We start from the raw sequence: 12889 nt of genomic DNA on the forward strand, positions 1-12889 counted from the left end.
ATCGATTTTTGTAAACTATCTAATCCATTTGAAAGCCATATTATCTGATCATGAAAATATAATATGATTAAATAATAGTTTTATAGAATAATATTTGGGAGGGAGGTTAGTTAAGCTAGTTGGAGTTAGCAGTTGATGGGAGGGGTAAATGAGACCTTTTCAATGGGATGAGGAACTAGATAGTAGATAGACACAAGGGTGGGTGTATTGCGAGGCCTTTTCCCATAATATCCGTTGGGGTAGGAGATGCTAGCATTTCTATGTCTACCTCTCTCTTCCGCACATGAAATGATCTCATTGTCCTCTTATGATGATATTGTTTTGCCACTACCCATTGGTGGGCTTCCCCTATGTTGCTTGCGCAGCTCCCAATACTACAATACCCTATAATAACCTTATGAGTTCATAACATATTAAATGTAACTAAACAAGAATCAAGTGAAAGAAAAAAATTCATGAGAACATCTATGTAATTTCAAATAGAACCTTCGAAATCAATGGTAATGGGGTAATGACTCATGACTTGAGTCTCCAACATAACCCTAACAGAGTTTTCTTATCTTCTCCCTTTCTTTTCCATTCAATGCAAACAGTTAAAGGATGTAAATGGATAATAAAAAATCAGGATCTCTGCCTCCCTGGGCAAGCCTTGAACCTTGGACCTCAAGGTTTCGTACACTATTAAAAAAGCCCGCCTCTGTGGGGCGCGCATAAACCATTGCTTGATTTCAACCAGAACCAGGTTCATAAACAAAGAGAGATGAAAACGAGAAAAGGCGGGGTGAAAGTCTTCAGTCTTCACCTGAAAAAAAAATGGCGGTTATAAGAGTAGCATCTCCGACTTCGAATATCTTTTTCGTTTCCTCCAAATTCAATTTCACAGCAGAGTTCATACACTTCAATCCTCAATCGAAATCATTCTTGAAAACATCTTTGAAAACTTGTAGTTCCATCACCTCTTATTCGTTTTCACCCTTCAATCGTCTGAATTCACTCAAGCACGAAGAGAAGCCTCGACGTCATACTTCGCGTCTCTTTCTACCGTCTTTGGAACCGATAAAACCGTATATTCAGTCGGAATGGAGATCAATTCTCATGGGATGGACTTGCAGCTTCGTTTCCGTTTGTTGTCTTTCGAAGATTGTTCCCAAACTCGGAAAATTATCTGCTGTTGTGAGCAAGATGGATGCGAATCGACTAACAGAGGAGGGCTTGGTGTTTGGGGTCTTGATTTTGGTTCGGTTGGTGGCTAATTACTGGCAGCAAGCTCTCTTGTGGGATGCAACGTTGAATTCGGTGTATAAGATCAGAGTTTATGTTTTCGAGAGGGTTCTCCAGAGAGATTTGGGATTTTTCGAAGGTGGTGGTGCTGTTTCGGCCGGTGATATTGCTTATAGAATAACTGCGGAGGCTTCGGACGTTTCAGAGACAGTGTATGCTCTCTTGAATGTAAGTAATGCCAGTTATTGGCTGGAACGTTTTACTGTCTTTTCGTTCCCTCACTCCCTAGTTTCAGTGAGAAGTTCATATTTTTTCTTTTGGTGTCATCGACAAGACTTAATATATGTAGCAATTCAATTTTGAAGTTGCAGACTACCATAATTTTTGGGGCAAGTGGGTGCAGTCCATGAATTCCACGTATTTTTGAAGTTATGCACATGAGTTCATTTTCCTAACTAATATAAAGTGTGCTTTCATTCCAGAAAAATATCTCCCTCCCTGCATCACTTTCTCATTTTTTTTTTGTTTATTTGTGGTTTTGATACATAACTGAACTTGGGATTTATTTGAACGTAGACTGTCATACCCAGTATTCTGCAACTATCTGCGATGGCAACCCAGATGTTGGTCATTAGCCCGGTTCTTTCATTAATTTCAGTCTTGGTGAGATTAATGTACTTCCCACCACCCCACCCCCACATCCCCCCAAAAAAAAAATTTTTTTTTTTGACCGTGATCTTTTATTTAAGTACTATTCTTTCCTTCATTTGATCAAAGATCAATGCATTCTTTAAAAGGGAAAGAAAATCTACCTGGTGGATTTGTAGGTCATTCCACCTATGTCTCTTCTTATTGCATATCTTGGTGAAAGGCTTCGTAAGATATCTAAAAAAGCACAGCTTAGTGCGGCTGCTCTCTCTGCATACCTGAATGAGGTACTGTTTTCTCCCTTCCCTATACTTGAGAAAACTTGTCTCATTTCTTGTAATACATCCCCAGCCCATAAATTTTTGAAATATCCTCTTTGTTTCACATAAGATTCTTTACACATTCTTCGTGTAATATGTCAGGTTCTCCCCTCAATTCTTTTTGTGAAAGCAAACAATGCAGAAGTCTGTGAAGGTGCAAGGTTTCAAAGGCTTGCTTATGCTGACCTATTCAAACGTTTGAAAAAGAAGAAAATGAAGGCACTTATTCCTCAAATTCTGCAAGTTATATATGTTGGAGCATTACTGATATTTTGTGCCGGTTCCATGATGGTCTCAAGGGGTTCCTTTGATGGTTCTGCCCTGATTTCTTTTGTAACATCGTTGATTCTGTTGATTGAGCCCATCCAGGTAATGCTACAATATCTAGCTTTTAATAGGAATTTCCAACACCCTACCCACCACCACCACCACCACACACACACCCCCACCCCCCCAAAAAAAAAAAAAAAAAAAAAGAAAAGAAAAGAAAAAATCCTCTGTTTTTTGAAGTGACAAATAAAATAAAAGAATTAATTTTTTTTTTTCAATTTTGATGATTGTCATATTTTAATGAGTCTTGTTGTTATGGACTGGGCTTATATTGAACATCATGGTGATATGAAGATAAAATTTTGTTTATGAACTTGATGTGTTGACATAGCTTGAATTTAGTTGAAGTGCAACAAGACCTGTCTTAATTAGTGATTAACTACAGCCAAACATATGTAAAGACAGTAAAAAAATAACTTAGGTGAACATATTCACATAAATTGTCTTGATCTCTTTGATAACATCTGTAATTTCTTTGTATGCTAAAAAAACAATCTGAAAAATATATACTTTTGAGTTTTGACAAGTCTGACAACCACGCCCAAATCCTTGTAAATTTGTTCAGAATTGAGTCAATATACATGGCTGAACACAAACAAACAAACAAATCTTACACTGACCAAAAGAGATTACAGTGACTATGGAAGGAGCTTGCTCTATTACCTATTATGACCTTTTTCCCCTTTTCCCGCAAAAGCGCACTTTCCTCTTCTTCAAGTTTCATTCAACTGGCATCACCGCCCCCCAGCCAGAGGGTGATCCCTTTTAATGGCAACTCTCTTCCTATCTGATGCAACAGGTCAGCCACAACACAATGGTAAGACAGCTTATAACTGAGCCAGATTAAAACAATTTTATCATTTTTGCGCAGCATGACACACTTGCAGCAAGCTGGCTTCCAACTGAATGTTATTTATCAGAGCCTAGGAAGTGACATTTTCATAATTATCCTAAAATATAGAAAGGAAAAGAAAAATGTAAAACCTGTTGTTCAAAGCCTTCCGATGGGCATTTCATTGTGGAAGACAATCTGCTGTAATCAAATAGGCTTGAAAGTAAAGCATGTACATGTGGACTGAAAAATTAATAATACCGCCAATTACACTGTGGACTTGTAGTTTGTGGTGGCTTTTTTATACATGTCATTAGAATGCTAGATTCTGTTGTCGTTTAGAAAGGAAGCATGAAGCCTATCTTTATCTGTTTCGGTTAGCCCTTGTGAAAATATCCTTTCCAAAAGGAACTACTTAATTATTATCTTAAGTTTATTTTGATTAGATGTTTTGCAACATGTCCAGAATCTCCAGATGCAGGGTAAAATTTTAATAATATTATCATAACGTTTTCTGATCATATTTCTAAATCAATCACATTAGTTGTAACCAGTTGATGCTAATGTAGATTCTATATAGCTGAGCTGCTGAGGTTTACTTTTCAACACTAATTTTTTAATTGTATGTATCTTGTGTAATGTAGAAACAATTTATTCTTCATAATCAGGTAAGCTGCTGCTTAATGACTATCATTATTTGTTATTATGATTCAGGACCCATCTTAGTTCGTCAATCTGAATTTGAAGAATTATGCAGGGCATTGGAAAAGCATACGATGAGTTGAAACAGGGAGAGCCAGCTTTAGAACGCTTATTTGATTTGACCAGATTCAACTCTGAGGTATCTTTGTTTCTTAGAAATCCAGTTATTAATTGTTGGCAGTGGTTGACCCAAAAAAAAAAAAAACTGCTGGCAATGTTTGAAATTTTCCTTTCCCTTAATGCAGACCCAATCCAAAAATTGGTCCTATTGTAATATCTATGGGGTATGGGATTTTTATTCTTGGGGTTTTATTTGTAATGAGCTGATTTATAAATCCCGAAAGTGGGGGTCTAAAGAGGTGTATGAAATAGAAATTTGGTCAGTAGTGGGGTCCATTAGGTAATGTAGTATTGTAGTTGGCTTTAGTTTAGTCACCAGAGATCCTATTTTGGTTAGTTGCATGGGGCCCAAGTTTTCTAAAAGAATTAGGCTTCAGCAATTATAATTAGTCTAAGTATTTTAGAGTCCTTGCTAGGTAAGATAGTCTAGCTATGATGAGGACATTATCTAGCCATTTAGGACATATCAGAGGAGATGCCGACGTGCACAACAACATATCACTTCATTGTGGCTAGATGTCCCTTGTGTGGATGCATATTTCTATTAACTTATGTGTATCTTGTTTTGTTTTGTTGTATTTTATTTTATTTAGTGTCCAAACTGTTATGTATTAATGTTGTAAGGGAGTTATTAGAGAGTTCTTGCTGGAGAGGAAGTTATTCCTGGAAAAGTAGTTATTACTACCCTTTTTTTTTACATTTTGGGTTTTAAAAGATTGCGTTTTTAGATGGAAGACAATGAAAGAATGAAATTGGAGTTTGTGAGATTCTCTGCAGTATGAGTGATTCGCTGCAAACCTAGGAGTGAATCCAAGTTGGTGTGAAGCCAAGCCCTCTTCTTCTTCCCTATGCTACCACCCTCTTCCTCTCCCCTATTCCTTTTCTACCAATCTCAATTTTCCCACTTTTGCCTTAAATTATAACCTCAAGCACAATGGAGATTCATCAATTAAGAGCAAAGAGGCACTAAGGACTCATTCTTGGAGTTTGGTGGTGACTTAGCTCTTGATCACAGCATTCCAACTCGTGGGACAGCAAAGGAAGGTACTGCTTATCATGTATTTTTATTAAATTTCCATGAATCTTAAAATGAATTTTATGCACTTGTATTTTGGAATTTTTCAACATTTATGGCTGCTTTTAAATCTGATTTTCTGCATGTATGTTGTGAGTTTTGTGTTAGTAGACCTTCCCAAACCCAAATTCACTTAATCCTTAGACTTGTATTAGATTTCCCAAACCTTTCCAATACCTAAAAAGTTATGGATTTAGGAGACTTTTTTATTTCTCTTATTATAAATATGTGTTAAGACATGTGTCATGATATGGGTCAATCTTTGGTTTCCTTTGTTTTGTTCTTTCCTATTTTAACTATAACTCTAGTTTACTAAATTAGAGTTAGACTAGGATTTTACTTTCTTGTTTCCGTAAGGATTGCTATTGTAAAGCTTGGTTTGGTTATTTTAAATAATATGTGAGGGAGGCTGCCTATCCATCGGTTGCCTCTAGGTTTGTCATGTAATCACCCCCCATTATTATAGTTAATGGAATAGAATACAGATTTGAATTTGAATTTGAATTTTGTAGCCAAGAAAGCTTCCTCTTTTCACTGTCTTCTCTCTCTTCCTTTTCTTCAGTTACTATTCATGGGTGCTGTTCATGGGTACAGTTCGCAGTCCCATAACATCCCCTATCTCTTTCTTACTTTCCCGAATGCAGGCCACTGAAACTAGGAAATCCGTAAGCCTTTTTCAACCCCGGATCTGGGCCTGCGGAGCAGCCAATCTGATCTTTGATTCCTAATCTGGAATCTAGGTTGGCTGGCTGCATCATCCCCTCTGTTAAGCAACCAAGATTTCATTAATATAATGGACAAAAGTGAAAAGGGGAGGGCTTGCAAACTAGAAGAAAAAACCCTGAATTGCTTTCCTGTAATTTCAAGTTTAGTTATACTTTCCACACTTTTTGAAATGTGGATGTCAATTTCAAGCAAATTTTCAGTCCTCTTTGAGATGCAATGTTTCGTACCTAATGCACATCTATGACTGGTGGGCCATATGTTACTTTTTAAGAAAAAGTAAAAAAGGGTGTTGGATTTGATCTCATTACGAGGTCTTTTGCTTCTTTTTACATTTGAGCACTCCATATCCTACCAAGAAGTGCAAGACTGACAAAGGGATGAGAAGTATGCGTAGTTGGGTACCTCCTGTTACCTCTTTTTTTTTTTTTTTGGGGGGGGGGGGGGGGGGGGGGTGGGGGTTTAGTTGTTTGGAGTTGGTCTTAGTTATGCGGCTGGAGTAGTTCATAGTTTTAGGTGCTATTTTTTGCAGGAAACTATCTAAAGCCTTAACAAGGGGACATCCGGACATCTAGATCTAGTAGTGCTATTGTGATTTTGAGAAATTTAGGATAGAAAAGAAATTTAGGTTAGAAGGATTGGCAGATTTTATCGTATCGGCCTATAGGTTGCAACAATAGCACTTTTTGTGATCACTTGTAGTTGTAGTGCCCTTTTCGTTTATTACTCTTTAGGATTCAGCATAAAATATAACTAATTTGTCCTTCAATATTGTCTCTGAAAAAGTCTTCTAGGAGACTACAACTATTGTGTGGCTGTGATCGAATCCATTACAGTGGAATGCTTCAAAGTCTACAATCATGATTTAGGTGTTACTATTATTCTAGCCTCATATTACCAAGTATTCTGACGGTCTAAATTTGATGAGAGAAAGCATGGGCACATATTGAATTTACTATCTGGCATATGTTTTCATTTGACACTTCAAGTGAAAGTCTCCCTTCATTTGCTGTTCTTTGTCCTTTGAAGCTTGATTTACATTGCTTGCTTCTCATCTCATTCTTGGGTTCAGGTAATTGTGAAACCGGATGCAGTAGATTTAGCCTCTGTTAGAGGAGACGTGAATTTTTGTAATATTTCATTCAAGTATGGAGACAATATGCCTCTTATCTTAAATGGACTGAATCTTCATATCAACCCTGGAGAAACAGTTGCTATTATTGGTCCTTCTGGAGGAGGAAAGACTACCCTGTCAAAACTTCTTCTTCGCCTTTATGATCCTCTATGTGGTAAGCCATGTGTAAAGCTGAACTTTAGTTATTAAATAACAACTTTTTGTTAACTTTTCTCCTTGTGACTATTCAACTTGTGGTCCCAGTCTCCCAGATCTCGTAAGGTTCTCTTTAGCTATGGGCTTACAACCTTAGAATTATTCGAGGAGGGCCCCCTTCAAATCCAAATCTGTTGTTTGGATCAGATTTCAAGGCCAAATCCAAGGATATCAAATCCCTTTTGTAACGTGTAAATCAAATGCTCACCCTATTATCATTGTTGTGGGGAGGGTTAAAATGGGATCTAATCAAGATCGTGTTGGTCTAATATCTGTATGTTCACATACTGAACATGCTGGTTCAGGAACAGCATCTTGGTGTGCTAAGCATTCATCTAGGTTTGTAGATCCTATAAGTATATCCACATTTCTGTTGAGCTATGGTTGTTGTTGTTGAGGGTCATGAACACACCTTTTAATTTATGTTAATCAAATTCCATTTCAAATCCAACACCGATGATGCATCCAAAAAGAGGCAGATTAGAAATTCACAGCTCAAACCAGATTGTGAGTTTCAAAACACTGCTTAAAGTTTTATTCTTTTTCTTTGTTGTTTGCAGGGAGCGTACTAATTGATAACCTCAACATCCAGGACATTCAGTTGGAAAGTCTTAGGCAGCATGTTGGTCTGGTTTCTCAAGATATAGTGAGTTGCATTTGTTAATTTTCTTTTGTACTACTTCATTTATTTTCTTTTGTTCTTGGGCATAAATCTAAAGAGTCGCAATTCTGCATGTTTCAGACAATGATCAGGGAATTATCTATTGGGTTTGATTTAAACTACTTTTCAACTTGGAATTATTTGGTTATCCCTTTGGACTATTTGCTTGGTCTGTTGGAAATGCCAAATCATTGCACTGTTTGTTAGAGAAGCAGTTATATATTCCTTTAGTGGTTTTGGATTCAGGGATATTCCAAAATAATTTATAAATAAAACTTAGATTTATTATGAATATGACAAAATTAATATTGGTACATTTTGACATGAGTGATAAACTGACAATGTTGGCAATGTTTACCAATATTGCCTCTTATGTCAACATGTACCTACATTTTGGCAGACATGATGTTATTTTAGTATTAAGAATTTATCACGTTTTGGGGACCCAGAAGTATTTGTAAGCTGACATACATTTCTGTTTTAATTTTAAAACCTTGATAAGAATAAACTGATTATTGAATATTATAAGATATACACACCTTCCTCAAAAAATTTGACAATTTATTCCCTTCCGTAAGCTTCTGCTTCTCTTGACTAACTTTTTATAGATAAGTTCACGAGTACATCTACATCTTCTGATTCTCTTCTTTTATGCAGCTCTGTCGAATGGTGATTAATTGGCCATTTTTATATTATTTTGTTAACTATATTCAACTTCAACTGCTCATTTATAACATAAACTTGATTTTGTGGCCCTCCCTTGTAATTAATTGTTATTGTTAGAAGTGTGTATCATGGGGTTGTGTTCCATGGCATCATGTTTAGGTCGTTAGTAATTATATCTATTCAACTCTTTGCTATTGTGATTAGACTAGATAGTTGTTTAATTTCATTGTAATTAGTCATTGTACTTGGTCTTTGGCTCTTCATAGACCATCTACTTAGAGTCGGTTTCTGTTTTTATATAAAGCTGATAGCCAGTCCATGATAGAGCAATTCTCTCTATCGTTCTGGCTCTTCTCTGTCTCTCGGTTTCTTCTCTCTTTACTTCATCTTCTTCTTCTCTCCACTGTTGGTTCTCTAATCTCTGGTTTTATTACAGATCATGCTCATAGTTATGTAACTGACCCCATAATTCTCACTACTTCCCTATAACTACTCCTATCGTCCAACTAACAACTCCCCATAACTACACAAATAACCACATCATTAATACATGCTAATTCAAGTCACTCAACTACATGGAATAATTATATAGAAACATCGAATAATAACTCAACCCATGTGAGGTGGATCTCATGCATGCACCGTCCTCCCCATGCATGTAGCAAGCCCCCCTTTATCGCATGTATCAGATTGTAAATGTGCCCTATGTTTTGGATAATGAAACTGATGAATTATCAGGGTTGGGGTTGTTGGCTGTACAGGGGCTTTTGAAGCACCTATGCACTGCCAGGATGGGTTAGTTGGATCCATTGGATCTATGTGCACATATGGTGGATATCTAGCATCTAGCACTGCACCTAAAATATGATTGTGGCATCTAGTTCATGCTTAATTAGATAATGTTTGGTACCCGAAAATGTTTTTTCTGTTTCCCAAAAGATAAAGAGAAAAAGATTGGGTCAAAAGATGGCATTCTGGAGTTCCTATCAGCAACTTGCTGGTGTGTGTTGGGAGTAGACAATGGGCTAAAACTATAAATTCATTGATGTCTTATTTTTTTCTGAAGCATATTGACTTCAATTACTAACCACTTTTGGGGTTGCCTCTGTAATATATATCAGACCCTTTTTTCGGGAACAGTTGCAGAAAATATTGGGTACAGGGATTTGATGAGACAAATTGACATGGAGAGGGTTGAGCGTGCTGCAATGGCTGCGAATGCTGATGAGTTTACTAGAACTCTTTCAGAAGGATATGAAACCAATATTGGTCCAAGGGGCTCAATTTTAAGTGGTGGCCAGAAGCAGAGGTGAACCTATATTCAACTATGAACACTACGCTACTACAGTGATTGGGCCTAGTCATGTAACTGAAAACCCATACTTCTGCATCAGGGATCTAAAAGGGTGATTCAATTAATTCAATAATTTATTCTGTTAGTGTTGCTCTCCTTACATGGGATTGTGTTTTTTATAAATGCAGGATAGCTATTGCAAGGACACTGTATCAGAACCCATCCATACTGATTTTGGATGAAGCAACTTCAGCTTTAGATAGCGGGTCTGAGATATTGGTGAGAAAAGCTGTGGAACATTTAATGGGAAATCGTACCGTAAGGATTGCAAACCATACTGTTTCTCTTTGCGTAGAAAATTTTGCTGTCGTGTTGTTTTGACTCTTAGATATGTACTATTTGAGCATATCAGATCTGAAATTATTGAGGTCCATGTCTTCAAAAATTTAATATTTCCTTTGTTGAAAAGAAAACTTCACCACATTTGGTTTCAGTTGCCTTAATCTTATACTATCCATCTTAGTGGCTATTATAAGATCAGATACTAGATCAAATTAAGTTTATTAGGAAGAAAAATGATACCAACTTAAAATATTTTAATTGTCATACCACCAATGGACACCCTGAATAATTCAACTTGGGGTAGAAATTGATTCAACATTTTGTTGAGAAATGAGTACGTCAAGTTAAATAAATCATCCTCAGAATTTTAGAAGTGTTTTTTTTTTCCTGAAGTGAAGATTCCCGAATAAGGAAATTCAGTTTAAAGATATTTGGCGTAAATCTCTATCTGTAGCGGTGCCTACCAATGAGTCAGTTAACGAGTAAATGTTCATTTAAGAGTATTTAGAGGGGAGAGAAGTAGGTGCACTGGTTCTGTGACCTATTCTCTAGTGCTTCCTCTTAGTCTCACAGTCAGACTTCATGTAAAGTCATGCTCATCTCATTTCATGGTTTCCAATGCTCCAGCCAGCCTTCCTCATGCTTTAGTTTATGTCTCCATCCAGATGGAATGGTCAAAATGTCTTTGGTGACATGAAGCAGACAGATTGGGCTTACATTACCTCATCATTGCTCTTGACTTGTTGTATTGATGGTCCATATTTCCTGCTGCATTTTGTTTTAGATTAGTAGGAATATTCAGATCTGTCATCCAGAGTCATATTTTGGTCTCTAGGGTCTCTATTCTTCTATTTTCCATTTTGTATTTTGTTCTTTGGTAGCCTGGTTGTGGATTGTGTGGACCTGTTTCTCAACTCTCTAGTTAGAAGAACAGAGCGGTCTTTGAGTATATGTCCCATGCAGCCCAGTACTGACATGCTCATTATAGGTCTCACGACTGTTTCAAAAATACTGGAACTCTTAGGTGGTGGGTTTCATTGTGTTATCTCATTCTACTACATGTGCCCCACAATTATGCTGTTGGATTATATACCTGGGTGTTGGAATCCCCAAGTGGGTGCTGTTGGACTATGTTAGAAGATGATTATGAGTACTTTTTTAGCGTCCTTTAAGAGACAGAAATTACTATTTACTAATATTTATTTGTATTCCAACTTTCTTCTTCATTCCTGTGTCTTCTGTCCCATCTTCTCTTCCTTTTCCCTTATTTTGGGCACATCTAGACATGAAGTTTAGGCTGTTTTTTTGTGTAATTCCATGTCCACAGGTTTTGTCATGTTGAAGATGGACATGACACACTAAAGCTTTCATGCAACACAGTTGTTGGATTTTCTCTAAATGGTCCGAGCGAGTCATGAATTTTCATTCTAATATTTCATTGTGCAGGTATTGGTGATTGCCCATAGACTGGAAACGGTTTTAATGGCCAATCGAATATTCCTATTGGACAAGGGGAAACTGGTGGAGGTAAGTCGCTCGTTTCTCCTAAGCAAGGACAATCTCTATGGATCACTAGTGTCAAATGCGGTCGTGATATGATTGCTGAAGAGGAAATAACTATGGAGTTGTCATGAGAAATCAATTGTAAAGCTACTTCCAATTCTCCCCCATGGACTTTCCTTTTAAAAATTACTTCTGATTATCAAGTTTGTCAATGCAACATATTACCTGCTCTAACTAATTGTCACAGCATTGATTTGTTAAATTTGGTTACCTAAACAGAGCTGTTATCATAGTTTTGCAACCCTCCCTTTCTGGTTCTTGTTTTGTTAAAGCTTACATATAGTACTTTCAATGATAAACCGTTTAGTTTTATTTTTTGGTTTTTTGTGGATAAAAACTATTCATTTATAAGACACAAGATTGCGGTGGATCGTCAAGGGAGCTGACTGCTGCCTCCATCGTAGCATAGTGGGCCACCAATTGTGGGAGCCTCTCATACGAGCCATGCTGACCGAGGAGAAGCATCATCGTTCATCCTTAACACCCCCCTCTCCCCCCCCCCCCCCCAAACCCCCCAAAAAACCCCCCAAAAAAAAAAAACCACTTTTATAGCTGAATTCCCTCAACCTTGAAATGAACTGGGCGGAAATGCATGCGCAATGGAATACAGATACAAGTTGTTCTCTAATTGGATTGCAACTCCCCGTGGGATTCAGGTATGCTTCTATGTGCTCTTTGGAGTGCTGCTAAGAGATTCAACTCCATAGGAAATTTCAGTCACAACCGCCTCAAAATCAAATATTTTTTTTCTAGGAAAAAGGTTGTACCTCCGTGGCTTACCATTTTGAAATACAAATGATGGATGTAGCCATAAACAATTTAAACCATGACATGAGGTCATAGTTTTGTTCATGTATCTTAGAAAAGAGAGGGTTACCCAACACCGATAGTATGGGATGTATCTGCCACGCCACACCAGGGGGAGGGGGGAGAGGGAGTTGGGTTGGGTGGGAAATCAGTTCGTCAATACCAGCGCTAGGAAGAGAGAATGTCAAGAGGAGAGTGTGTGAGAAGGAATCCCGTGATAGTGTCATGGACTCCAGAAAAATTACGTTTATGGCT

The 12889-nt window shown here is 37.3% G+C and overlaps 1 protein-coding gene across 3 annotated transcripts; it reads left to right on the plus strand.

Moving 5' to 3' along the window:
• Positions 1 to 223: 223 nt before the first annotated feature.
• Positions 224 to 12141, plus strand: LOC122085708 (ABC transporter B family member 29, chloroplastic). 3 transcript variants are annotated; one of them, XM_042654219.1, is made up of 11 exons: positions 388 to 1449; positions 1798 to 1884; positions 2049 to 2156; positions 2292 to 2558; positions 3996 to 4019; positions 4109 to 4192; positions 7044 to 7260; positions 7862 to 7947; positions 9750 to 9937; positions 10111 to 10240; positions 11711 to 12141. In XM_042654219.1, the coding sequence occupies exons 1-11, from the start codon at positions 814 to 816 to the stop codon at positions 11861 to 11863; spliced, it is 1980 nt and encodes a 659-aa protein (XP_042510153.1). In that variant the 5' UTR covers positions 388 to 813; the 3' UTR covers positions 11864 to 12141. The 3 variants fall into 3 exon arrangements, with proteins under 3 accessions (XP_042510155.1, XP_042510153.1, XP_042510154.1); XM_042654221.1 differs by lacking the exon at positions 1798 to 1884 and having other exon boundaries at positions 224 to 1449; XM_042654220.1 differs by lacking the exon at positions 3996 to 4019 and having other exon boundaries at positions 390 to 1449.
• The last annotated feature ends 748 nt before the right edge of the window (positions 12142 to 12889 follow it).

Source organism: Macadamia integrifolia, chromosome 8 (genome assembly GCF_013358625.1).
Source record: "Macadamia integrifolia cultivar HAES 741 chromosome 8, SCU_Mint_v3, whole genome shotgun sequence".
Lineage (NCBI taxonomy): Eukaryota > Viridiplantae > Streptophyta > Magnoliopsida > Proteales > Proteaceae > Macadamia > Macadamia integrifolia.